This window comes from Oncorhynchus mykiss, chromosome 17, assembly GCF_013265735.2.
Source record: "Oncorhynchus mykiss isolate Arlee chromosome 17, USDA_OmykA_1.1, whole genome shotgun sequence".
Classification (NCBI taxonomy): Eukaryota; Metazoa; Chordata; class Actinopteri; order Salmoniformes; family Salmonidae; genus Oncorhynchus; species Oncorhynchus mykiss.
In genome coordinates, this window is record NC_048581.1 from 13,034,791 (window position 1) to 13,062,290 (window position 27,500).

Here is a 27,500-nt window from a genome sequence, read left to right on the forward strand (position 1 = left end):
GAGGATGGATGGACGGGCCACTCCCTCCTGTCTAAACAAATGCCTTTCATCTCTCTGCTATAGGCTGATGAGAAAGGATGTGATGTGTGGTGGGGCCGGGGGCGTGGTAAACATTGTGGTGGTTTAGTCACACAGAGGACCCAATCAGAGAGTCCTTATGGAAGGGGTTGGAATGGAACAGAGGGAAGGCTTTGTGATGTCACATCAGAAGCTTCAGAATGGAATCTTATAGAATTTAACAGAATCTTAGAGAATTCACAAGCAAACAACGTTATTTGAGCCATCTGATGACCAACTAGAAAAACAGAGATGAGATAAAGAAAGATAGAATGAAATCTGCTGCTGTGTCCTTCTCTGTCCCTTCTACAGGTTGTATCTCTGTCTCTGTCTCTGTCTCTGTCTCTCTCTCTCTCTCTCTCTCTCTCTCTCTCCCTCTATATCTCTCTCTCTCTCTCTCTGTATCTCTCTCTCCCTCTCTCTCTCTCTCTCTCTGTTTCTCTCTCTCTCTCTCTTGCTCTCTCTCTCTCTCTCTCTCTGTATCTCTCTCTCTGAGTATCTCTCTCTCTCTCTCTCTCTGTATCTCTCTGTATCTCTCTGTATCTCTCTGTATCTCTCTGTATCTCTCTCTCTCTCTCTCTCTCCATTCCAGAGTGAGTATGTGAGCCCCATCCCCCTCCTCCTTGCAAAGGGGTGAGGGGTGAGGGTGTGCCTGGTGGGTGAGACTCTCTCATCAGTGGTAATGTGCTGACACAGTTTCCCTGTCACTGAGCCAAGCCTTTCTCTGAACGGTTCTACTAATGGCAGGTTATCACTCCCCTTAAACACAGGTTCAATACATCCCTTTATTTTAAACCCACACTTTCACTCAAACGACCTCCAAGCACGTGAACCAGCTGGACCGGCACGTGCAGACGGAGCCAAGACCCATTTATACTCCAGTTCTAGTCTGTATCACAGCGTTTCATCTCTTCCTGCTGGTCTCCACGGTTACTGGAGACAACACTTAGTATTCCTCTTCCAAAAACTAAAACACAGAGCTACAGTTGGTTTCCTTTCTTAAAAGTGTTCCATGCAAAAGTTAAGAGGCCGTTGATCCATTGATAAAGCTTGAGTGTGTGTGTGTCTGTGTATGTATGTGCATGAGAATGCGTGGGCGTGCGAATGCGTGTGTGTGTGTGTTTGTGTGTGTGTGTGTGTGTGTGTGTGTGTGTGTGTGTGTGTGTGTGTGTGCGTGGGTGTGTGTGTGTGTGTTTGTGTGCGTGCGTGCGCGTGCGTGTTTTCTAACCTGAAAGATGTACTCCCCGGGGCTGATGTCTGTGATGTCGATCCACTGACAGTCGATGTCATGGCGATACGTATCCCAGCAACCTACCTGGATACCCTGCTCTCCCATGTTGTAGCATGCGTAGCGCTTCTGGATACCTGCATGTTGCCATGGAAACACAGTAAATGCAGTTGATGGTGACTGATCAAGTTGAAGATCAAGTTAAAGATTTGGATAAGCTCCAGTTCAAGTCTATTGTCACGTGAGAGATCTATTGACAGGTGAGAGATCGATTGTTGTGTGAGAGATCTATTGTCATGTGAGAGATCTAGTGACAGGTGAGAGAGCGATTGACGGGTGAGAGATCTATTGACAGGTGAGAGATCTCGTGACAGGTGAGAGATCTAGTGACAGGTGAGAGATCTAGTGACAGGTGAGAGATCTATTGACAGGTGAGAGATCTAGTGACAGGTGAGAGATCTAGTGACAGGTGAGAGATCTAGTGACAGGTGAGAGATCTCGTGAGGTGAGAGATCTAGTGACAGGTGAGAGATCTAGTGACAGGTGAGAGATCTCGTGACAGGTGAGAGATCTCGTGACAGGTGAGAGATCTAGTGACAGGTGAGAGATCTATTGACAGGTGAGAGATCTAGTGACAGGTGAGAGATCTCATGACAGGTGAGAGATCTCATGACAAGTGAGAGATCTAGTGACAGGTGAGAGATCTAGTGACAGGTGAGAGATCTAGTGACAGGTGAGAGATCTATTGACAGGTGAGAGATCTCATGACAGGTGAGAGATCTCATGACAGGTGAGAGATCTCATGACAGGTGAGAGATGTCATGACAGGTGAGAGATCTAGTGACAGGTGAGAGATCTGGTGACAGGTGAGAGATCTCGTGACAGGTGAGAGATCTAGTGACAGGTGAGAGATCTAGTGACAGGTGAGTTGATTGGTGTGAAAGTGCATGGGGGGACTTGTGGACTGTTTAGGGTTAGGATAGGGGAAAGCCAGGGACTGGTCAAATTAGGCCATTTAAGATAAGTGACACAGGTGACGTACCGTCAGAGCAGTAGGTAAGGTGACGTGCCGTCAGGTCACTAGGTAAGGTGACATAGCGTCAGGACAGTAGGTAAGGTGACATACCGTTTCGGCACCAGGTAAGGTGATGTACTATCGGGGCAGTAGGTAAGGTGACGTACCATCGGGAAAGTAGGTAAGGTGACATAGCGTCAGGACAATAGGTAAGGTGACGTACCATCAGGGCACTAGGTAAGGTGACATACCATCGGGACAGTAGGTAAGGTGACGTACGTTCGGGGCACTAGGTAAGGTGACATACCATCGGGACAGTAGGTAAGGTGACGTACCATCGGGACAGTAGGTAAGGTGACATACCGTCAGGGCAGTAGGTAAGGTGACATACCGTCAGGGCACTAGGTAAGGTGACATACCGTCAGGACAGTAGGTAAGGTGACGTACCATCGGGACAGTAGGTAAGGTGACGTACCATCGGGACAGTAGGTAAGGTGACGTACCATCGGGACAGTAGGTAAGGTGACGTACCATCGGGACAGTAGGTAAGGTGACATACCGTAGGGACACTAGGTAAGGTGACATACCGTAGGGACACTAGGTAAGGTGACATACCGTCAGGACAGTAGGTAAGGTGACGTACCATCGGGACAGTAGGTAAGGTGACGTACCATCGGGACAGTAGGTAAGGTGACGTACCATCGGGACAGTAGGTAAGGTGACGTACCATCGGGACACTAGGTAAGGTGACATACCGTAGGGACACTAGGTAAGGTGACATAACTTCGGGACAGTAGGTAAGGTGACATAACGTCGGGGCAGTAGGAAAGGTGACGTACCGTCCGAGCAGTAGGTAAGGTGATGTACCATCAGGACAGTAGGTAAGGTGACATAGCGTCAGGACAGTAGGTAAGGTGACATACCATCAGGACAGTAGGTAAGGTGACATACCGTTCGGGCAGTAGGTAAGGTGACATACCGTCAGGGCACTAGGTAAGGTGACATACCGTCAGGACAGTAGGTAAGGTGATGTACCGTCGGGACAGTAGGTAAGGTGACATACCGTCAGGACAGTAGGTAAGGTGACATACCGTCAGGGCACTAGGTAAGGTGACATACCGTCAGGACAGTAGGTAAGGTGATGTACCGTCGGGACAGTAGGTAAGGTGACATAGCGCCAGGACAGTAGGTAAGGTGACATACCGTCCGGACAGTAGGTAAAGTGACATAGCGTCAGGACAGTAGGTAAGGTGACATAGCGTCAGGACAGTAGGTAAGGTGACATAGCGTCAGGACAGTAGGTAAGGTGACATACCGTCCGGACAGTAGGTAAAGTGACATAGCGTCAGGACAGTAGGTAAGGTGACATAGCGTCAGGACAGTAGGTAAGGTGACATACCGTTTGGGCACCAGTTAAGGTGACATACCATCAGGACAGTAGGTAAGGTGACTTACCATCGGGACAGTAGGTAAGGTGACGTACCGTCAGGACAGTAGGTAAGGTGGCATACCATCAGGACAGTAGGTAAGGTGACATAGCGTCAGGACAGTAGGTAAGGTGACATACCGTCAGGACACTAGGTAAGGTGACATAGCGTCAGGACAGTAGGTAAGGTGACATACCGTCGGGGCAGTAGGTAAGTTGACATACCGTCAGGACAGTAGGTAAGGTGACTTACCATCGGGACAGTAGGTAAGGTGACATACCGTCAGGACAGTAGGTAAGGTGACATAGTGTCAGGACAGTAGGTAAGGTGACGTACCATCGGGACAGTAGGTAAGGTGGCGTACCATCGGGACAGTAGGTAAGGTGGCATACCATCAGGACAGTAGGTAAGGTGGCATACCATCAGGACAGTAGGTAAGGTGACATACCGTCAGGACAGTAGGTAAGGTGACATAGCGTCAGGACAGTAGGTAAGATGACATACCTTCGGGGCAGTAGGTGTCCTCCAGACAGAAGCTGGCTTTGTGACCCTCAGCGATCTTAGTTCCATTCAGGGTCAGAAGGTCATAATGGGTGAACACCTCAATGCTGTGGTAGTGCCTGTGAGGAAGAGGAGAGGAGGAGGAGGAGGAGGAGGAAGAAAAACAGAGGTTATTAATGCTATTAATGCTATATGCCAGCAGCATACCACCCTGCATACCACTGCTGGCTTGCTTCTGAAGCTTGCAGGGTTGGTCCTGGTCAGTTCCTGGAGACCAGATGCTGCTGGAAGTGGTGTTGGAGGGCCAATAGGAGGCACTCTTCCCGCTGAACTAAAAAAATATCCCAATGCCCCAGGGCAGTGATTGGGGACACTGCCCTGTGTAGGGTGCCGTCTTTCGGATGGGACGTTAAACGGGTGTCCTGACTCTCTGAGGTCATTAAAGATCCCATGGCACTTATCGTAAGAATAGGGGTGTTAACCCCGGGGTCCAAACCATCACGGTCACCTAATAATCCCCAGTTTACAATTGGCTCATTCATCCCCCTCCTCTCTCCTGTAACTATTCCCCAGGTCGTTGCTGTAAATGAGAACATGTTCTCAGTCAACTTACCTGGTAAAATAACGGATAAATAAATATTCAACATGAAGGGATTGGAGAACAGTTGACACACAATAACAATAGCACTGAAAGCTTGTTTGCTTGTCTGGTGTGTGAGGATAGGAGGATGACGATGTGTTTGTCTGGTGTGTGAGGATAGGAGGATGATGATGTGTTTGTCTGGTGTGTGAGGATAGGAGGATGACGATGTGTTTGTCTGGTGTGTGAGGATAGGAGGATGATGATGTGTTTGTCTGGTGTGTGAGGATAGGAGGACGATGATGTGTTTGTCTGGTGTGTGAGGATAGGAGGATGATGATGTGTTTGTCTGGTGTGTGAGGATAGGAGGATGATGATGTGTTTGTCTGGTGTGTGAGGATAGGAGGACGATGATGTGTTTGTCTGGTGTGTGAGGATAGGAGGATGATGATGTGTTTGTCGGGTGTGTGAGGATAGGAGGATGATGATGTGTTTGTCTGGTGTGTGAGGATAGGAGGATGATGATGTGTTTGTCTGGTGTGTGAGGATAGGAGGATGATGATGTGTTTGTCTGGTGTGTGAGGATAGGAGGATGATGATGTGTTTGTCTGGTGTGTGAGGATAGGAGGATGATGATGTGTTTGTCTGGTGTGTGAGGATAGGAGGATGATGATGTGTTTGTCTGGTGTGTGAGGATAGGAGGATGATGATGTGTTTGTCTGATGTGTGAGGATAGGAGGATGATGATGTGTTTGTCTGGTGTGTGAGGATAGGAGGATGATGATGTGCTTGTCGGGTGTGTGAGGATAGGAGGACGATGATGGGTTATTCTACTGTTGTGTGACTTACTGTAAACAATACATCTATCAAATGAATTCTTGCCTACGTTCATTTGAGGACGCTGACAGACAGAGATTTTTCTTTTTGACTCAGCTTTTTTTTGCGTAGCCGTGGCGATGAATATATATATAGACTACAATAGAAAAGAATACGAGACAGTTAGAGATCTGTTTGGAACCGTTCCCTCTTCATCACAACCTCACGCTCCCAGAATAGAACAGTAGACGCTGTGTTCGTCAGTTGGATTTGGACCCTGCGTGGTACTGCTGTGGTCAGGAGAGTGACCAGGTTGTTCTCACTCTGTCGACCGCAGCAGAGCCACAACCACAAGCAGTAAAGAACCATTCCACTTTGAATGGTCACAGGCAAGACTGTTGACACGGTTGGTTCCAGAGGAAGGACAACCAGGTCAAGAATAACTGTTCTTTGTTTAGTTGAAAATGCCTATACCACAACCTCCTATCATCTCCATAAAACTACAACTACCACAATCAAACCCTCCTACACTTGTCTTTTAAAACTACAACTACCACAATCAACCCTCCTACACTTGTCTCTTAAAACTACAACTACCAAAATCAAACCCTCCTACACTTGTATCTTGAAACTACAACTACCACAATCAACCCCCTACACGTGTCTCTTAAAACTACAACTACCACAATCCAACCCTCCTTCACTTGTCAAAACACAACTACCACAACCAAGCTCTCTTAAAACTACAGCTACCACAACCTACAACCCATGTCTCTTAAAACTACAACTACAACAACCCCCTACCCTTGTCTATTAAAACTACATCTACCATCATTCACAACCCATGTCTCTTAAAACTACAACTACAACAACCCACTACCCTTGTCTATTAAAACTCCCACAACCCCCCTTTTGAGTACCTGTGACACTGGTGCCAGGTCCAGGACTCCCTGGTCGCTCTAGGTCTGAAGTCGGCCCGGCCCATGTTCATGATGCGTGAGGAGAATCGTAGCAGGCGTCTGTGTCCGTAAGGCCAGCTCATCCGGGCAGCAGAGGACGACAGACAGTTCTCCTCATTGGCACAGGTCAGGAGGTGCAAGGGGCGGTCCTCCAGGTAGGCTGTCTCCTGGACCAACTGGGCATCTAATACCAGGTCAGGGGCCGCTGGTGGGGGGTCAGAGGTTAGAGGTTAGGCGTAAGAGGTTAGCGTTGAAAGGTGAGAGGTTAAGGGTTGAAAGGTCAGCAGGTGGAAGGGTCTATGTGGGTGTTGTTGGGGATGTGTGTGTGTGTGTGTGTGTGTGTGTGTGTGTGTGTGTGTGTGTGTGTGTGTGTGTGTGTGTGTGTGTGTGTGTGTGTGTGTGTGTGTGTGTGCGTGCTTGCGTGATCGTGCGCAGGTGTGTGTGTGTGTGCGTTCGTCCGTGTGTGTGTGTGTGTGTGTGTGTGTGTGTGCTTGCGTGATCGTGCGCAGGTGTTTGTGTGTGTGTGTGAGTTTGTCCGTGTGTGTGTGTGTGCTGGTTGTAAGAACTCACTCTCAACACAGGTGACCCCAGCCGCCTTGCCATCTCCTCCCCTGGGACAGTAGACCTGTGTGTTCCTACGACACTGCTGTATGGACATCTCTGTGCCGATGCAGTGGGTTCCAGTCAGAACCACCTCTGCTGCCTCCGGAGCGCCGGGCCAGTACCACGTCTCCTGTAGGACACACACACACACACAGAACCATGAGGGCTGGAACTGAGTCAGTAGGTCACAGGACCAGTGCCAAACCCAAATCCTTTTCAGATAATGACTGCCTGTCATTACCATTATACATAATAGTTTCATTAACGGCCATTATCACATTCCTCCACTCTCTCTTTCTTTCTTTTTCTCCCTATGGGCTTTTAATACACACACACACACACACACACACACACACACACACACACACACACACACACACACACACACACAGACACACAGACACACACACACACACACACACACACACACACACACACACACCCTGAGAGAGAGTGAGTGAGAGAGGTACCAAAAGTTCAGGAGGGAAATCCTATCACAATAGTGTCCCCTCTACAAACTGATCAATTGTGTGTGCACCACAGGAGGCTGGTGAGGGGAGGACGGCTCATAATAGTGTCCCCTCTACAAACGGATCAATTGTGTGTGCACCACAGGAGGCTGGTGAGGGGAGGACGGCTCATAATAGTGGCCGGAAGGAAGCAAATGGAACGGTATCAAACGCCAGGAAACCTTGTTTGATGTATTTGACCATTCCACTGATTCCCCTCCTCCCCAATTAAGGTGCCACCAACCTCCTGTGTGTGTGTGTGTGTGTGTGTGTGTGTGTGTGTGTGTGTGTGTGTGTGTGTGTGTGTGTGTGTATGTGTATGTGTATGTGTATGTGTGTGTGTGTGTGTGTGTGTGTGTGTGTGTGTGTATGTGTGTATGTGTGTATGTGTGTATGTGTGTGTGTGTGTGTGTGTGTGTGTGTATGTGTGTGTGTGTGTGTGTGTGTATGTGTGTGTGTGCACGTTTGTACACCTGCGTGCCTCCATGTTAGTTTTGTTCATCACCTGGTGGGCTCTGTTTGCAAAGCCGTAGCCCAGCTGTCTGCACACCACCATGGCCTCGTTGATGCCCCAGTTCTCACTGCAGACGGCCCCCCAGCGCTGTACCCCTCCCACCTCCATCAGCACCTCTACACGCCCCTCTGCAGGCTCCCTGCCCCCCGCCAACCGCACCTGGCACAGACGGGTTAGAAACACTTCATAGACACTTCATAGACACTTCATAGACACTTCATAGACACTTCATACACACTTCATAGACACTTCATACACACTTCATAGACACTTCATACACACTTCATAGACACTTCATACACACTATATATTCCTATTACCACTTTGTAAACACTAATGAATGCATTTTATGATTGTGTGAGTAAGCTGGTGTGAGTGTGGGGTATGGGTAAGCGTGTGTGTGTGTGTGTGTGTGTGTGTGTGTGTGTGTGTGTGTGTGTGTGTGTGTCTCAGTGTGTGTTTCACCTTGTGTATCTCTGTCTCAGTGTGTATCTCTGTCTCAGTGTGTATCTCTGTCTCACTGTGTATCTCTGTCTCAGTGTGTATCTCTGTCTCAGTGTGTATCTCTGTCTCAGTGTGTATCTCTGTCTCAGTGTGTATCTCTGTCTCACTGTGTATCTCTGTCTCACTGTGTATCTCTGTCTCAGTGTGTATCTCTGTCTCAGTGTGTATCTCTGTCTCAGTGTGTATCTCTGTCTCAGTGTGTATCTCTGTCTCAGTGTGTATCTCTGTCTCAGTGTGTATCTCTGTCTCATTGTGTATCTCTGTCTCAGTGTGTATCTCTGTCTCAGTGTGTATCTCTGTCTCAGTGTGTATCTCTGTCTCAGTGTGTATCTCTGTCTCAGTGTGTATCTCTGTCTCAGCGTGTATCTCTGTCTCAGTGTGTATCTCTGTCTCAGTGTGTATCTCTGTCTCAGTGTGTATCTCTGTCTCAGTGTGTATCTCTGTCTCAGCGTGTATCTCTGTCTCACTGTGTATCTCTGTCTCAGTGTGTATCTCTGTCTCAGTGTGTATCTCTGTCTCAGCGTGTATCTCACCGTGGTCTCCAGCCCAGTGTTGGGGACGTTGCAGCGCACAGCCACATCATTAGTGTGTTTTACACTATAGAGAGGAACCTCCCTGAAAGAACACTGCAGCAGAGACTTCTCTCTGCCTGTACACTGAACTGAGTTCATATGAATAGGTCCAGTACCTGGAGGGAGGGAGGGAGGGAGGGAGGGAGGGAGGGAGGGAGGGAGGGAGGGAGGGAGGGAGGGAGGGAGGGAGGGAGGGAGAGAGAGAGAGAGATTGATTAAGGTTGACCTAACTATAGAAGCATTGCCAAACTACAGATGTAGGATCGTAATTTGAGCCAGTTTGCTACAGCGGGAAAATAATCCTGCAACAACATGAAATATGAATTATTATGTGGATTATAATTAATGGACATTTTTGTAGGAGTTGATACATTTTTCATTCTAACCAGTCCAGAGCAGACCAGTCCAGACCGGAGCAGAACAGTCCAGACCGGAGCAGAACAGTCCAGACCATGTGATGTGTCAGAGAGACATGGTGCAGTCAGACTCACTGACTGAATTATACACAACAAAGCCACGTTTAGTAGGCCAAAATAGAGGGCTCTGTGTGTGTGTGTGTGTGTGTGTGTGTGTGTGTGTGTGTGTGTGTGTGTGTGTGTGTGTGTGTGTATGTATGTGTGTGTGTGTGTTTGTGCGTGCGTGCGTGCGTGCAGTGCGTGCGTGCGTGCAAACTAGAAACATTCTTGCCTTGAGGTCCAGAAATAACTATGAACCTCCCTGTCTAAATCTGACCCTGGTCTTTAAATAGATGTGATGGTGGCACCTCTTTGAACAGTGGCCCTTAGTAGCCCTTAAGTACAGCTAGTTACCACGTATTCACAGCCACATGACAGACGGCTCTTTTCCCTGGAAAGGCAAGTTAGTGGAGCCGTTGTAATGTAACGGGCCTCACTGTGTCCAGTAGGGGAAGATGGTAGGAGATATGAGGGCAGTTATAGAGGAGGGAGAAAGGTGAGGTGGGGGACCGTATCGCTCGCTCGCACGTAAACACACACACACACACACACACACACACACACACACACGCACGCGCACACAAACACAAACACACAGACGCGCACACACACACACACAAACGCACACACACACAGACGTGCACGCACACACACACACAGACGCGCACACACACACGCACACACACACACACAGTAGCATGGGGCAGAATAGGTGAATGGGTGGAAAGGCTGAGACTAGCGTGCTTCCAAAATGACACCCTAATCCCTATGTAGTGCACTACTTTAGAATAAAACCCTATGGGCCCTAGCACCCTAATCCCAATGTAGTCCACTACTTTAGACCAGAAATAGGGTACCTTTCAGTCACTGTAGCAGGTTTCACACAGTAACACTTTGGCCAGGACTGTGATGTCATAACCTGTTGTTTAGGCTGCTGGAGATGGTCACACAGCGTACACATAAACAACCATGGGGAGGGGGTTGTGTGTGTGTGTGTTTGTGTGTGTGAGCGTGTGTGTGTATGTGTGTGTGTGAGTGTGTGTGTGTGTGTGTGCGTCTATGTGTGTGTGCGTGTGTGTGTGTGTGTGCGTGCGTACGTGTGTGTGTGTGTGTGTGTGTGCGTCTATGTGTGTGTGCGTGCGTGTGTGTGTGTGTGTGTGTGCGTGCGTACGTGTGTGTGTACACATAGCTAAACCGTCATGGGTGTGTTCCACTACAATAATCTCAACCAATTAGGAGACGCCATTTTGTAAATAATACTTCCAGTCAGTTTATTTGTCCAGGTTTAATATGGTCAGTTTCAATACATAGTTTGATTTAAATGGGCCTTAGCAAGTGTGTGTGTGTGGTGTGTGTGTGTGGTGTGTGTGTGTGTGTGTGTGTGTGTGTGTGTGTGTGTGTGTGTGTGTGTGTGTGTGTGTGTGTGTGTGTGTGTGTGTGTGTGTGTGTGTGTGTGTGTGTGTGTGTGTGTGTGTGTGTGTGTGTGTGTGTGTGTGTGCGTGCGTCCGTGTGTGGTGTGTGCGTCCGTGTGTGTGTGTGTGCGTGCGTCCAAGTGTGGTGTGTGCGTCCATGTGTGTGCGTGTGTGTGTGTGCGTCCATGTGTGGTGTGTGTGTGTGTGTGTTAAGGGAAACGGATGTTTAGTATAAAGCAGATCTAAGGTCAACCTCCCTGATGTCCAGGGTTTGGGGCAGGAGGGGCTGATCCTAGATCTGTGGTTAACAGCAGCTTCTACCCAGGAGCAGTGTAGGACCGGACGTTAAGTCTGGCCAACGGACAGTGTTTAGCCTCAAGGAGAGTCGGTGACCTGAACTGCTCTCTGGGTAGAATGATGAGACGATGCTAAAATGTGTCCCAAATGGCACCCTAGGTCCTGTTTCCTACATAGTGCACTGCACTTCTTCCCTATCAGGCCCTGATCAGAGGCACTAGTATACTGTAGTGAACAGAGACCAGGAAGTCCTATTCCCACTGAATGTGCTGTATATTGACGTTTTCACACTTTTCCTCTTTGAAAATATATAATCCATTGTCCTTTCCTGTCCCGACCATGTGACCATGTGACCATGTGACCATGTGACCATGTGACCATGTGTGTGTGACACCCCTTTACAACCCTTACCCTGTCCCAGCTGGGCCTTGTTGAGGGCCTCCTTGGCCGATCCGAACCCCAGCTCCCTGCAGACCACGCTGGCTGCCTTCAGGTCCCACAGGTGGTCCGACACAGTCCCCCACTTCCCCTCTCTCAGCACCTCCACCCTGCCCTCCCCCAGCCTGGGGCCTGCTTTCAGACGCACCCCCAGCTAGAGGAGTGAGAGAGGGGAGGGGGAAGGGGAGAGGAGTGAGAGAGGGGTAGGAGGGGGGAGAGAAAGGTGAGGTAAAAGTGTGAGTCATAAGAATTGCCCAAGGGATGATTTGTCAATAATAGCTGTGCAGGTGAAGATAAGAGAGGTTTTCATTCAGAGGAAAGCCTGAACGCTGAGTCCTTTATTATTTCTAATAAACGTGAGAGACCTCTCCTCCCTGTCCCCCCTCTCCTCCCTGTCCTCCTTCTCCTCCCTGTCCTCCCTCTCCTCCCTGTCCCCCTCTCCTCCCTGTCCCCCCTCTCCTCCCTGTCCTCCTTCTCCTCCCTGTCCTCCCTCTCCTCCCTGTCCCCCCTCTCCTCCCTGTCCCCCCTCTCCTCCCTGTCCCCCCTCTCCTCCATGTCCCCCCTCTCCTCCCTGTCCCCCCTCTCCTCCCTGTCACCCCTTTCCTCCCTGTCCCCCCTCTCCTCCCTCCCCCCTCTCCTCCCTGTCCCCCCTCTCCTCCCTGTCCTCCTTCTCCTCCCTGTCCCCCCTCTCCTCCCTGTCCCCCCTCTCCTCCCTGTCCCCCCTCTCCTCCATGTCCCCCCTCTCCTCCCTGTCCCCCCTCTCCTCCCTGTCACCCCTTTCCTCCCTGTCCCCCCTCTCCTCCCTGTCCTCCTTCTCCTCCCTGTCCTCCCTCTCCTCCCTGTCCCCCTCTCCTCCCTGTCCCCCCTCTCCTCCCTGTCCTCCTTCTCCTCCCTGTCCTCCCTCTCCTCCCTGTCCCCCCTCTCCTCCCTGTCCCCCATCTCCTCCCAGTCCTCTCCTCCCTCTCCTCCCTGTCCCCCCTCTCCTCCCTGTCCCCCCTCTCCTTCTCCTCTTTCTCTCCCTTTCTCTCTTCTCTCTCGCCCACACTCCCTCCCTCTCTCCCTCCTTACCTGGACGTCGGGGGGAGCGGGCGGTCTCCCCGAGGAGAGGCGTGTGAACTGGTGTCCAGGTACACAGCGCACCACGGCGTACATGCCTCCCTGACAGGTGACCTGGTTCCTGGGGAGGGAGAGCTGGGAGTGGCACTGGGAGAGGACAGGCTCCGTACCCAAACACTTGACCTGCTCTACCCAGTAACCCTTCTTACTGGACAGACCTGCTAGTCTGGAGGGGAGTGGGGGAGGAGGGAGAGAGAAGGGGAGGGGGGAGGGGAGGGGAAGGGAGAGTAGGAGAGGGGAAGAAGGGAGAGAGAAGGGGAGGGGAGAGGAGGAGAGGGGGAGGAGGGAGAGAGAAGGGGAGGGGGAGAGGGGGAGGGGAAGGGAAGGGAGAGGAGTGGAGAGGAGGAGAGGGGAGAGAGGGGGAGAGGGGGAGAGGAGGGGAGAGGAGGAGAGGGGAAGAAGGGAGAGAAAGAGAGAGGAGGAGAGGGGAAGAAGGGAGAGAGGAGGACAGGGGAGAGAGGGCGGAGGGGAGGGGAGGGAGAGGAGGGGGGAGGAGGAGAGGGGAAGAAGGGAGAGAAATATTAATCATCACCATGACAAATGAAAGACAGGCAGAGAACAAACAATAAAAATAAAAAACAAACAAGCAGATATGTACCTTGTAGAGGGATCTGCCAACTTGGCGTCCCATAGTTTCCTGAAAGAAACAGAAGAGTATTACTACCAGCCCTCCTCTACAGACAGAATACTGGTTAATACCTCTACCAGTCCTCCTCTACAGACAGAATACTGGTTAATACCTCTACCAGTCCTCCTCTACAGACAGAATACTGGTTAATACCTCTACCAGTCCTCCTCTACAGACAGAATACTGGTTAATACCTCTACCAGCCCTCCTCTACAGACAGAATACTGGTTAATACCTCTACCAGTCCTCTATAGACAGAATACTGGTTAATACCTCTACCAGTCCTCCTCTATAGACAGAATACTGGTTAATACCTCTACCAGCCCTCCTCTACAGACAGAATACTGGTTAATACCTCTACCAGCCCTCTATAGACAGAATACTGGTTAATACCTCTACCAGTCCTCTATAGACAGAATACTGGTTAATACCTCTACCAGTCCTCCTCTACAGACAGAATACTGGTTAATACCTCTACCAGTCCTCCTCTACAGACAGAATACTGGTTAATACCTCTACCAGCCCTCCTCTACAGACAGAATACTGGTTAATACCTCTACCAGTCCTCCTCTACAGACAGAATACTGGTTAATACCTCTACCAGTCCTCCTCTACAGACAGAATACTGGTTAATACCTCTACCAGTCCTCCTCTACAGACAGAATACTGGTTAATACCTCTACCAGTCCTCCTCTACAGACAGAATACTGGTTAATACCTCTACCAGTCCTCCTCTACAGACAGAATACTGGTTAATACCTCTACCAGCCCTCCTCTACAGACAGAATACTGGTTAATACCTCTACCAGTCCTCCTCTACAGACAGAATACTGGTTAATACCTCTACCAGTCCTCCTCTACAGACAGAATACTGGTTAATACCTCTACCAGTCCTCCTCTACAGACAGAATACTGGTTAATACCTCTACCAGTCCTCCTCTATAGACAGAATACTGGTTAATACCTCTACCAGCCCTCCTCTACAGACAGAATACTGGTTAATACCTCTACCAGCCCTCCTCTACAGACAGAATACTGGTTAATACCTCTACCAGTCCTCCTCTACAGACAGAATACTGGTTAATACCTCTACCAGTCCTCCTCTACAGACAGAATACTGGTTAATACCTCTACCAGCCCTCCTCTACAGACAGAATACTGGTTAATACCTCTACCAGTCCTCCTCTACAGACAGAATACTGGTTAATACCTCTACCAGTCCTCCTCTACAGACAGAATACTGGTTAATACCTCTACCAGTCCTCCTCTACAGACAGAATACTGGTTAATACCTCTACCAGTCCTCCTCTACAGACAGAATACTGGTTAATACCTCTACCAGTCCTCCTCTACAGACAGAATACTGGTTAATACCTCTACCAGGGTGCCTAGACCTATTGTCCTCCCTCCCTCCCTCCCTTCCTCCCTCCCTCCCTCCCTCCCTCCCTCCCTCCCTCCCTCCCTCCCTCCCTCCCTCCCTCCCTCCCTCCCTCCCTCGTTCGCATTGCTCTCTCCCTCCCTCCCTCGTTCGCATTGCTCTCTCCCTCCCTCCCTCGTTCCTTCCCTCCCTCTCTCTGTCAGGTTAAGTTGAAATGTAAATAAAACCGTCTTTTCTCATAGAGAACAGGCCGGGGAGACCTAGTGCTTCTGTGGTTACCCACAATGCCCTAGTGAGGGATCTGAATGTTCCTATTGTAAAGCCAGGTCAACACACACTCTCTCTCTCTCTCTCTCTCTCTCTCTCTCTCTCTCTCTCCCTCTCTCTATCTCTCTATCTCTCTCTCTCCATCTCTCTCTCTTTCTCTCTGTCTCTCTCACTCTTGTCTCTCTCCTGCTCCCTCTCTCCATTTCTTTCCCATTCTCTCCCTTTCTCTCTCTCCCCCTCTCTCCCTCTGTCCCCTCACTCTCTCTCTTCCCCCCTCTCTCTCTCCCTCTGCCCCCCGCCTCTCTCCCCCTGCCCCCCCCCTCTCTCTCCCTCTGCCCCCTGCCACTCTCCCCCTGCCCCCCCTCTCTCTCCTCCCCTCCCCTCTCTCTCCTCCCCTCCCCTCTCTCTCCCTCTGCCCCCCACCACTCTCCCCCTGCCCCCCCCTCTCTCTCCTCCCCTCCCCTCTCTCTCCCTCTGCCCCCCACCACTCTCCCCCTGCCCCCCTCTCTCTCCTCCCCTCCCCTCTCTCTCCTCCCCTCCCCTCTCTCTCCCTCTGCCCTCTCTCTCCCTCTGCCCCCCACCACTCTCCCCCTGCCCCCCTCTCTCTCCTCCCCTCCCCTCTCTCTCCTCCCCTCCCCTCTCTTCTCTCACTCATCATTTTTCCATCCTTCCTTCATGGGTATTTCAGTCCTGTTGAATGTACATGTCTGGTCTAGGAAACCCACGGAAAGAACTATAAATATGCACATAGAATAAATTAGATCAAAGCTTACAGAAAGTACAGACACAAGCCCTGCGTTGCCCACATGTCCACGTGTCAGATGTTACAAAACTGTGCACACATCTCAAATGTCACCCTATTCCTTATGTAGTGCACTAGACCAGAGGCCTGTGGGATCTGGTAAAAAGTCACAAGTAGTGCACGATATAGAGGATAGTGTCATTGGGGACGCATGTTGTGAATCTGTTTCATAACCAAAAGGAGGAGCACCCCTCTCAGACAGAGGAAAGGAACAGGGATGCATGGCTTCATGGAGGAGCACCCCTCTCAGACAGAGGAAAGGAACAGGGATGCATGGCTTCATGGAGGAGCACCCCTCTCAGACAGAGGAAAGGAACAGGGATGCATGGCTTCATGGAGGAGCACCCCTCTCAGACAGAGGAAAGGAACAGGGATGCATGGCTTCATGGAGGAGCACCCCTCTCAGACAGAGGAAAGGAACAGGGATGCATGGCTTCATGGAGGAGCACCCCTCTCAGACAGAGGAAAGGAACAGGGATGCATGGCTTCATGTGTTGGTCAGTAAAGTACCGGCGCAGGCCCACTTTACTGGTGCAGTGGCACAGTCCCAAATGGCACCTTATCCCCTATGTAGTGCACTACGTTTGACCAGGATGGACCCCGGTGGAAAGTAGTGCACCACATAGGGAATTGGATGGCGTTTGGGACTTTGGGTTCCTGTAGACCACATTGGAAACTTCAGGGTTCCAAGTCCAGGAGTTCTATAACAGGATGCACAGTGGGAAAGTAGAGAGAGAACTCCATAAAAACTGTTATTCACTAAACAGACGTCTTCTGAGACGACACAGAAGGAAGTATCCTTTAATATGACGGCTGACAGATGGACGCACACACACGCACGCACGCACGCACATGCACACACGCACGCACGCACACGCACGCACGCACACGCACGCACACGCGCACGCACGCACGCACGCACACGCATGCACGCACGCACGCACGCACGCACACACACACACACACACACACACACAGACACACACACACACACACACACACACACACACACACACACACACACACACACACACACACACACACACACACACACACAGAGCGAGAGAGAGAGAGAAACACACACTGGCACTATTTGAGCCAAGAGAGGAATTAGTTTCAGGTCGACCACTTCAAACACCAGTGACCGGAGTCTTGCCAGGATTGTGGGTTTGACTCCCTCTAAGTGGCTTTGGATAAAAGTGTCTGCTAAATGGTTTATATTATTATTCTAGTTATAATAATGGTTAGGTTTGTGTAACAGCCCCAGATAAACACGTCCCTGGTATAGCTCACACCACAGGGACGTTGGCAGGAGGAACAAAAACAGAAGAAAATGGAGAGGAACGAGGAGGTACTACCTGTCTGAACGAGTCCAACAATCAACTGTTGTTTTCATTTTCCTTGGAAAGATACATTTGTTTGCGGAGATCCCGTTCATGGTGAACGCTGCAGATGTCCCGTTCATGGTGAACGCTGCAGATGTCCCGTTCGTGGTGAACGCTGCAGATGTCCCGTTCATGGTGAACGCTGCAGATGTCCCGTTCATGGTAAACGCTGCAGAGATCCCGTTCATGGTGAACGCTGCAGAGATCCCGTTCATGGTGAACGCTGCAGATGTCCCGTTCATGGTAACCGCTGCAGATGTCCCGTTCATGGTAGACTTGGCTAAGACTGGACCAGGTTGGGAAAACTTGGCTAAGACTGGACCAGGTTGGGAAGACTTGGCTAAGACTGGACCAGGTTGGGAAGACTTGGCCAGGACTGGACCAGGTTGGGAAGACTTGGCTAAGACTGGACCAGGTTGGGAAGACTTGGCCAGGACTGGACCAGGTTGGGAAGACTTGGCTAAGACTGGACCAGGTTGGGAAGACTTGGCCAGGACTGGACCAGGTTGGGAAGACTTGGCTAAGACTGGACCGGGTTGGGAAGACTTGGCTAAGACTGGACCGGGTTGGGAAGACTTGGCTAAGACTGGACCGGGTTGGGAAGACTTGGCTAAGACTGGACCGGGTTGGGAAGACTTGGCCAGGACTGGACCAGGTTGGGAAGACTTGGCCAGGACTGGACCAGGTTGGGAAGACTTGGCTAAGACTGGACCAGGTTGGGAAGACTTGGCCAAGACTGGACCAGGTTGGGAAGACTTGGCTAAGACTGGACCAGGTTGGGAAGACCTGACTAAGACTGGACCAGGTTGGGAAGACTTGGCTAAGGCTGGACCGGGTGAGGCCAAAGTGAACTTGGCCAACCAGTAGAGTAAGACCAAACCAGACTAAAGTACCATTTGGCAGCACAGAAGAGAGTTCTTCTCTGACGCATAAACCAACCTCTTAACCTCAAGTTCAACGCCCAGAACACCAGGATCAGCCCAAATGGCCCTGTTTTTAGAACAGGGCCCTCTGGTCAGAATGTAGCGCAGTATATAGGGAGTATGATGCCATTTGGGACACAGCCCAGCTGTCCATCCCTGACAGATACTGAAGTTAGGCTCTCTGAATCAAACGGCAGAGCAGAGATGGCTGTGCTTCTATCATTCATCTACTCTGTGGTTTAGGTGGAAGGAGGCTAAGACACCATCATTCATCTGCTCTGTGGTTTAGGTGGAAGGAGGCTAAGACACCATCATTCATCTGCTCTGTGGTTTAGGTGGAAGGAGGCTAAGACACCATCATTCATCTACTCTGTGGTTTAGGTGGAAGGAGGCTAAGACACCATCATTCATCTGCTCTGTGGTTTAGGTGGAAGGAGGCTAAGACACCATCATTCATCTGCTCTGTGGTTTAGGTGGAAGGAGGCTAAGACACCATCATTCATCTGCTCTGTGGTTTAGGTGGAAGGAAGCACCGGTCACCGGTTTAAAAATAAATAATATTGTCTGCCATCTGCTCTTCCAAATGACTGGCTGACAAAATGGGAGGCCAGCACAGGGCCCACTAACTGACTACTGAGGTGAAATGTTTGTCTAAAAACCTCTAGAGTTGTGTGTGTGTGTGTATAAACACCTTTAAGCTCTGTGTCAACATTGGCCTAACGTTCTCTTTGAAACAGATTTAGAAACTGTTGAGAGATTTGGAGAGACGAAAGGCTGGCATCAAATCACTGTTATTTCCTCTGAGAGGGGAACAGCAAACGTGGCGATGTTTTCATCTCATGAAGAAAAAGAACAACAACAAAAAGCCTTTTTTTTTCTCTGGCGGTGAAACATTCACAACCTTTCTCCAGCCTCACACCTCCTCAACTGGGGCAGAAAAACCTCTGTTAAAAAGCTGAAAATCTTCCCCAAAAAGGGGATTCCTAGACGAGGAAAATGTGGAGGTCTCGGTGGGTTTAGTGACATAGAGTTGGAGAGAGGGCACCTCTTTGCGTCTTTGCCATAATGGTGTGCCAAGTGCTCCCCCTGTCCAACTCTATGGTTTGTGATCTCAATCAGGAAGTGACTGTAAAGAGGAACAGATTTTTTTAAATGTAGCAGTGTGTGTGTGTGTGTGCCCTCCACCTCTCCATCTCTCTATCTCTCTGCCTCTCCATGTCTCTATGCATGTGTGTGTGAAAGGATATGTTTGTGTGTGTGTGTGTTTATTCAGCAGCCTAACCTGGACATTAGCTGTAATTATCTGGGATGTAAAGATAGTTTAGGGTAGAGGAGACATCCTCCACACAGGCCGTAAATAAAGCCTGTGGCTGGACGGACAGACAGAGGTGGTCTGTGTGTCTGTAGGCTTTAAAGGTCTGTGCCTTCATAAAGGTTATTTACAGCTGGGGACAGACAGATGGACAGATGGACGAGATTCACACCCGGGTAATGGATTCTACAGGTCTAAGTGTTCTAGAATATGACTGTAGAAGTGGTTAATGGATTCTACAGGTCTAAGTGTTCTAGAATATGACTGTAGAAGTGGGTAATGGATTCTACAGGTCTAAGTGTTCTAGAATATGACTGTAGAAGTGGGTAATGGATTCTACAGGTCTAAGTGTTCTAGAATATGACTGTAGAAGTGACATGTGGGAGACTTGGGGAAATAATGGAACTACTGTAGCCTACAAAAACACAAACAAAGATAACTGTATCAATAAACGTTTCTCACTGAAAGACACAAACCTTTCCCAACCAAACCATGTAGCCACTGAAACACAGTTACTGAAACCAGAGGTAGAGAGAGAACAGAGAGAGAGAAACAGATAGAGAATGAGAGATAGATGAGGTGAGAGATAGATGGGGTGAGAGATAGACAGAGAGAGAGATAGACGGGTGAGAGATAGATAGAGAATGAGAGATAGACGGGGTGAGAGATAGACGGGGTGAGAGATAGATGGGGTGAGAGATAGACGGGGTGAGAGATAGATGGGGTGAGAGATAGACAGAGTAGGGAACAGAAACAGATAGAGAACGAGAGATAGATGGGGTGAGAGATAGACGGGGTGAGAGATAGATGGGGTAAGAGATAGACGGGGTGAGAGATAGATGGGGTGAGAGATAGACGGGGTGAGAGATAGATGGGGTGAGAGATAGACGGGTGAGAGATAGATGGGGTGAGAGAGACAGAGTAGGGAACAGAAACAGATAGAGAACGAGAGATAGATGGGGTGAGAGATAGACGGGGTGAGAGATAGATAGGGTGAGAGATAGACGGGGTGAGAGATAGACGGGGTGAGAGATAGATGGGGTGAGAGACGGGGTGAGAGATAGAGGGGTGAGAGATAGATGGGGTGAGAGATAGACAGAGAAAGAGAGAAAACTAGAGAGTTTTTGTAAAACTTATAGGAAGTGCTGTCGTATGCTATTCCCACCGGTTGTGTATAATTACATGAGATTAGAGGAGACGTTCCTGGTCTCCATCCAAACACACATGATGCTCCTCCTACAGCCAGCCTCTGACATTAATAACATACTCTTTAAGGTTACGTCCCAAATCACAGTCTATTCCCTGTCTAGGGCACTATGTTTGACCAGGGCTTTGATAAAAAGTAGTGCACTAAAAAGGCAATAGCTAGTCATTTGGGACACACACCTGCTCTTTAAGACTATTTAAAAGTGCACAGCCTACTATGATGAGGCAAAGTCCAGACATGCAGGCATGGTTAGTCCAATGCTGGTGAGTAACTGCTGGTATAGATAGATGGTAGTAACTGCTGGTATAGATGGTGGTAGTAATGCTAGCTCTGCACCCCCCCCCCCCCCCCCCCCCACACACACACACACACACACACACAAGCACACACATTTATGTGAAAAATGGGGATGTCAAAATGGGGACACACCTTTCCAGACACAAACACACCCTCTCTACCTTACCTGTAGACGGTGTGGTCGTATGCCTCGGCGGAGGGGTATCCCAGCATGCCACACACCACACGGCTGCCGCTGAGGTCCCAGCCCTGGTCGCACACATGACGCCACCTCCCAGCATGCTTCACTTCCAAAACGCCCTCTGACAGCAAGCCGGTGCGGACGCCTGTCAGAACAGGCCGGAGACGTACCTCCTCCAGCCTCACCCTACTGGCCGCCTGGGGGAGGGGAGAGGAGGGGGAGGGGGGATAGGAGATGGAGATGGGGAGGAATGGGGGAGGGGAGGGGAGGGGTGGGGGAGGGGGACGGGGGATAGGAGATGGGGATGGGGAGGAATGGGGGAGGGGAGGGGAGGGGAGAGGAAGAGGAGGAGGAGGAAGGGGGAGGGGGGAGGGGGGATAGGAGAGAAGGGATGGGGAGGAATGGGGGAGAGGACAGAACAGAATCCAACTTTAATTGCCATCGCAGTCTCTACACAACAAGGACATGAAGGAACAAACACATTGAAAACAGTGTGTGTGTGTGTGTGTGTGTGTGTGTGTGTGTGTGTGTGTGTGTGTGTGTGTGTGTGTGTGTGTGTGTGTGTGTGTGTGTGTGTGTGTGCGTGTATATCAAACGTTTTGGGTAGAACCTTAGAAATGTCCTTGTTTTTTAAATAAAACATTTATGCCCATTAAAATAACATCAAATTGATCAGAAATACAGTGTAGACATTGTTAATGTTGTAAATTACTATTGTAGCTGAAAACGGCTACAATAGCTTCATTAAATAGTACCCGCAAAACACTAGTCTCAACGTCAACAGTGAAGAGGAGACTCCGGGATGCTGGCCTTCTAGACAGAGTTGAAAAAAAAAAAAGCCATATCTCAGACTGGCCAATAAAAAGAAAAGATTGAGATGGGCAAAAGAACACAGACACTGGACAGAGGAACTCTGCCTAGAAGGCCAGCATCCCGGAGTCGCCTCTTCACTGTTGACGTTGAGACTGGTGTTTTGTGGGTACTATTTAATGAAGCTGCCAGTTGAGGACTTGTGAGGCGATTCTAATGTACTTGTCCTCTTGCTCAGTTGTGCACCGGGGCCTCCCACCCCTTTTTCTATTCTGGTTAGAGCCAGTTTGCGCTGTTCTGTGAAGGGAGTAGTACACAGCGTTGTACGAGATCTTCAGTTTCTTGTCAATTTCTCGCATGGAACATTTCTTAGAACAAGAATAGACTGACGAGTTTCAGAAGAAAGGCCTTTGTTTCTGGCCATTTTGAGCCTGTAATCAAACCCACAAATGCTGATGCTCCAGACATTCAGCTAGTGTAAAGAAGGCCTGTTTTATTGCTTCTTTAATCAGGACAACGGTTTTCAGCTGTGCTAATGTAACAGTATAGCTTCCGTCCCTCTCCTCGCCCCTACCTGGGCTCAAAACAGGGACCCTCTGCACACAGTAACAACGGCCTCCCAAAAAGCACCGTTACCCATCGCGCCACAAAAGACGCGGGCCCTTGCAGAGCAAGCGGAACAACTACTTCAAGGTCTCAGAGCGAGTGACGTCACCGATTGAAACGCTATTAGCGCTGCACCCCGCTAACTAGCTAGCCATTTCACATCGGTTACACTAACATAATTGCAAAATTGTTTTCTAATGATCAATTAGCCTTTTAAAATGATACACTTGGATTAGCTAACACAACGTGCCATTGGAACACAGAAGTGATGGTTGCTGATAATGGGCCTCTGTACGCCTCTGTAGATATTCCATTAAAAATCAGCCGTTTTCAGCTACAATAGTCATTTACAACATTAACAATGTCTACACTGTATTTCTGATCAATTTGATGTTATTTTAATGGACAAAAAAGGTGCATTTCTTTCAAAAACAAGGACATTTCTAAGTGACCCCAAACTGTTGAAGGGTAGTGTATATATATGTGTGTATACAGTATGTGTGTATAATGTGTGTATATGTATGTGTATATGTGTGTGTGTATCTATATATGTGTGTAATGTGTGTATAACCTGTGTGTATTACGTTCCAAAACAGTGGTAAGGTCATGAACTTAGCCTCAGTAGATAAGATGTTACGAGGTCTAACAGATGGGTAGGTGATAGATGTTACGAGGTCTAACAGATGGGTAGGTGATAGATGTTACGAGGTCTAACAGATGGGTAGGTGATAGATGTTACGAGGTCTAACAGATGGGTAGGTGATAGATGTTACGAGGTCTAACAGATGGGTAGGTGATAGATGGGCTGGTCTTTCCTCTGTGGAGGCTCTGCAAACAGCCCTGTGTTTAGGGAGTTGGGTCTGTTACCTACTAGAGGTTGAGGCCTGAAGGTGAGGGATACTGCCCATTATGAATTGGATCCGGAACAGCCCTGTGTTTAGGGAGTTGGGTCTGTTTACCTACTAGAGGTTGAGGCCTGAATGTGAGGGATACTGCCCATTATGAATTGGATCCGGAAAAGGCCTGGTTTTAGGGCCGTCTGTAATTACGGCGTGCCTATCGGGCTGTGGGCTCCTGGCCCCACCAATCAGCTTCCTGTACCCCGGGAGTTGCCATGGGGCTACTTGAGGCGACCGTGGATAGGTACAGTACAGTAGTGTTGGGGTGTTGAGTGTGTGGGGGCAGGTGTGTGTGTGGGGGGGGGGGGTTGAGTGTATGTTTGTGAATGTGAGAGAGAGAAAGGGGAAGGAAGAGAGAGGCAGAGCAAGACAGAGAGAATGAGAGAAAGGGGAAGCCAGAGAGAGGCAGAGCAAGACAGAGAGAATGAGAGAAAGGGGAAGCCAGAGAGAGGCAGAGCAAGACAGAGAGAATGAGAGAAAGTGTTTTTCGTCACCTGTCCGTCTGTGATGTCAACGTTGGGGATTTCTGCCTCTGGTTCAACATGGTTCCCACTGGGCTGCCTCAGGATCTCTGCCTCCCATCTGGCCGCCTGTGGTCCGGTCCGCCCCACATCCTGGGCCTGCCTGTAGGCTGCACCATTCCCCAGCCGGGGGGGGATCTGATGCCCCTGGGGCACGGCCGGGTTCTCCTGTCTCGTCCTGGCCTCCCCTCCCGCCTGACTCTGGCCGTTCCGGGTACGCAAGTGGATATCATGACCCCGACGCTGTTGCCGTGAACTTTGACCCTGACCTCTGGGGGTGTTGCGGTGGAGGGCGATCTCATGACCCCTTCTCCCGGGGGATGTGATGTGAGCAGGGGGAGGAGGGGCTACCCTGTCTTGGACTGTGGATAGACGTGGCGGTGTGGAGAGGTTGGGGATCCTCTGTGGTCGGGCCGAGGCCACTGGGACGGCCAGGGATGTGGGGGAGCCCTCTACCTGGTTAGGGGAGTAGTGGACCCTCCTCTGGGTGCTACAGACGATACCCAGGTCCTCAGAGTGGGTGCAGTCATTTATCCCCCAGCCGTTGGAGTGACAGTCAGACAGGGAGAGCTCCGTCCCCATGCAGTGCACGTTATCCAACCAGATCAGACCTAATGGGAGAAGAAGGGGCACACTTCCTCGTTAGCAGCCAATCAAGAGTGATCAATAAGATACAACTGATTCTCCCAGTTGACCAGCCCACATAAGTAAAGGTTGAACCGATGTCACGAAACACAATCTCCAGACAGGCAGAAGACGGGCAACAGTGGCGCTCTCTTGTGAAAGCCTTAAGTTCCAGCAACAAAGAGGATTATTAAGGAAGTAAGGTGTTACCGTACCTTGTCCTTCCCCAAACTTAGAGCTGTGAGCCCAGGTGAGACTGCGTGAGAAGCCCAGCTCTCGACACACCACGTTGGCCAGGTTAATATCCACCTCGTCATCACACACCGTCCCCCACGCCCCGTTATAGAACACCTCTACTCGACCCTCGTTGGGGCCCCGCCTCTCACCTGCCAGGCGCACCCTCGGCCCTGATCCCTGGGCGAGGGAGGGGGAGAGGAGGGGGAGGAGGAGGGAACTCACACACAAGAGGAGGCCCAACATCCTTACTCAGTCTGGAACTGAGAGATCACGAGAGACAGAGAGAGACAAAGAGGGAGATAGAGAGAGACAGACAGAGAGGGAGACAGAGAGAGTGATAGAGACAAAGAGGGAGATAGAGAGAGACAGACAGAGAGGGAGACAGAGACAGAGAGGGAGAGAGAGAGAGAGAGAGAGCGACAGAGAGAGCGACAGAGAGAGAAACAGAGACAGAGAGAGACAAAGAGGGAGATAGAGAGAGACAGACAGAGAGGGAGCAGAGACAGAGAGGGAGAGGGAGAGGGAGAGAGAGAGAGAGCATATCACTTAAAATCATGCACAAAAAATACATTGTTTCTCAGACACTTGTGAAAATCACATAAAACCAATAAACACTATTGTAAATTACCGACATGAAAAGCCTTTTGAAATGCTAGTTTTTTAGTGCACCAACCCCCAGTAGAACCCTCAGATCAGATGGAAACATTCCACTGTGGAAACATGCCATTAGTCAGGCACCTCCGTGTATCCAACGGCTTTACAGCCAGAGAACAGACCCCGAAGCACAGCGGAAATAACACTGATAAGAAAAGCACAGAGGCACTCAGTGTCTCTGCCTGCGTTCCAAATGGCACCCTATTCCCTACATAGTGCACTGCTTTAGACCAGAGCCCTATGGCACTCAAATGGTACCCTATTCCCTACATAGTGCACTACTTTAGACCAGAGCCCTATGGCACTCAAATAGCACCCTATTCCCTACATAGTGCACTACTTTAGACCAGAGCCCTATGGCACTCAAATAGCACCCTATTCCCTACATAGTGCACTACTTTAGACCAGAGCCCTATGGCACTCAAATAGCACCCTATTCCCTACATAGTGCACTACTTTAGACCAGAGCCCTATGGCACTCAAATGGCACCCTATTCCTTACATAGTGCACTACTTTAGACCAGAGCCCTATGGCACTCAAATGGCACCCTATTCCCTACATAGTGCACTACTTTTGACCAGAGCCCTATGGTCCCATAGTGCACTATATAGGGAATAAGGTGCCATTAGGGAGTTAACCAGAAAGGGGAAGAGAGTAGCGACCGACCAAAGCTAAAATCAGCGCGGTTAGCCGGGCCGCGCCACAGAGGCCCGTCCACAAACCCTCAAACATCCCTATGTCTCGTTATACTGAGACAGCCAGGCAGGCAAATAAACAGGGCCTTAGAAATGCCTGCACACACAAACAACAGAGTATCAGGCTGCTACTGTGTGTAAGATGAGCTGCATCTCAATGCTCTGAATACTGGCTTCCTCTCCTCGTCTCCTTGCCTTCATCTGCACTCATATGAAGATCCAGAACAGGTGAGAGTATGGATGACTGCACTTTCATCTGTCCGGTGCTTTCGCATCACGTTTACATCAGTGCAGATGAAGGGAATGAGACAAAGACAGGAAAGGAGAAGAGGAGGTAGTAATCCACTGTAGAGTATTGAGACACATCCACAGTCAAATTAGTGGAAGGTTACAGTGTTGGGTAACATTTGGTTCTAGACAAGACAAGACAAGGGAAGCACAACACTGGAGAATCTAAATGCTGTAACCATGAAGCTAGAGAGGAGAGAGAAGAGGGTGAGAGAGGAGAGGGGGAGAGAGGAGGAGAGGAGAAGTGGAGAAAGGAGGAGAGAGGTGGGAGAGAGGAAGAGAGGAGAACGAAGGAAGAGAGGAGAGAGGTGGGAGAGAGGAGGAGAGGAGGAGAGGAGAAGAGGAGAACGGAGGAGAGAGGTGGGAGAGAGGAGGAGAGGAGAACGCAGGAGGAGAGGAGAGAGGTGGGAGAGAGGAGGAGAGGAGAACGCAGGAGGAGGGGAGAACACTGGAGGAGAGGAGAGAGGTGGGAGAGAGGAGGAGAGGAGAACGCAGGAGGAGAGGAGAGAGGTGGGAGAGAGGAGGAGAGGAGAACGCAGGAGGAGGGGAGAACACAGGAGGAGAGGAGAGAGGTGGGAGAGAGGAGGAGAGGAGAACGCAGGAGGAGGGGAGAACACAGGAGGAGAGGAGAGAGGTGGGAGAGAGGAGGAGAGGAGAGAGGGGGGAGAGAGGAGGGGAGCAAAAAAGAAGAGAAGAAAAGTGGGGGGGAGTGAGACCCAGCGAGAGATGGAGAGATGGAGAGATGGAAGAAGACAGGAGGAGAAGAGGACTGGAGAGAAGAG

General features: G+C 50.1%; 1 protein-coding gene across 2 annotated transcripts in view; it reads right to left on the bottom strand.

The window, feature by feature from the left end:
* The window catches only part of LOC110514195 (lysyl oxidase homolog 4), a 33,423-nt gene that overhangs the window by 5,569 nt on the left and 354 nt on the right, over positions 1–27,500 (bottom strand). Inside the window, exons 1-13 of one of the 2 annotated variants that reach the window (XM_036947988.1) lie at positions 25,754–25,892; positions 25,059–25,340; positions 24,193–24,830; positions 21,369–21,580; positions 13,602–13,640; positions 12,956–13,169; positions 11,861–12,041; positions 9,247–9,401; positions 8,201–8,368; positions 7,154–7,316; positions 6,545–6,788; positions 4,232–4,347; positions 1,286–1,422 (exon numbers count right to left, since the gene is read on the bottom strand). In XM_036947988.1, the coding sequence (XP_036803883.1) occupies positions 1,286–1,422; positions 4,232–4,347; positions 6,545–6,788; positions 7,154–7,316; positions 8,201–8,368; positions 9,247–9,401; positions 11,861–12,041; positions 12,956–13,169; positions 13,602–13,640; positions 21,369–21,580; positions 24,193–24,830; positions 25,059–25,323 (2,532 nt within the window). In that variant the 5' untranslated portion in view covers positions 25,324–25,340; positions 25,754–25,892. Of the gene's footprint in view, positions 1–1,285; positions 1,423–4,231; positions 4,348–6,544; positions 6,789–7,153; positions 7,317–8,200; positions 8,369–9,246; positions 9,402–11,860; positions 12,042–12,955; positions 13,170–13,601; positions 13,641–21,368; positions 21,581–24,192; positions 24,831–25,058; positions 25,341–25,753; positions 25,893–27,500 lie in introns of those variants that run through there. The other variant, XM_036947987.1, reaches the window with a different exon arrangement.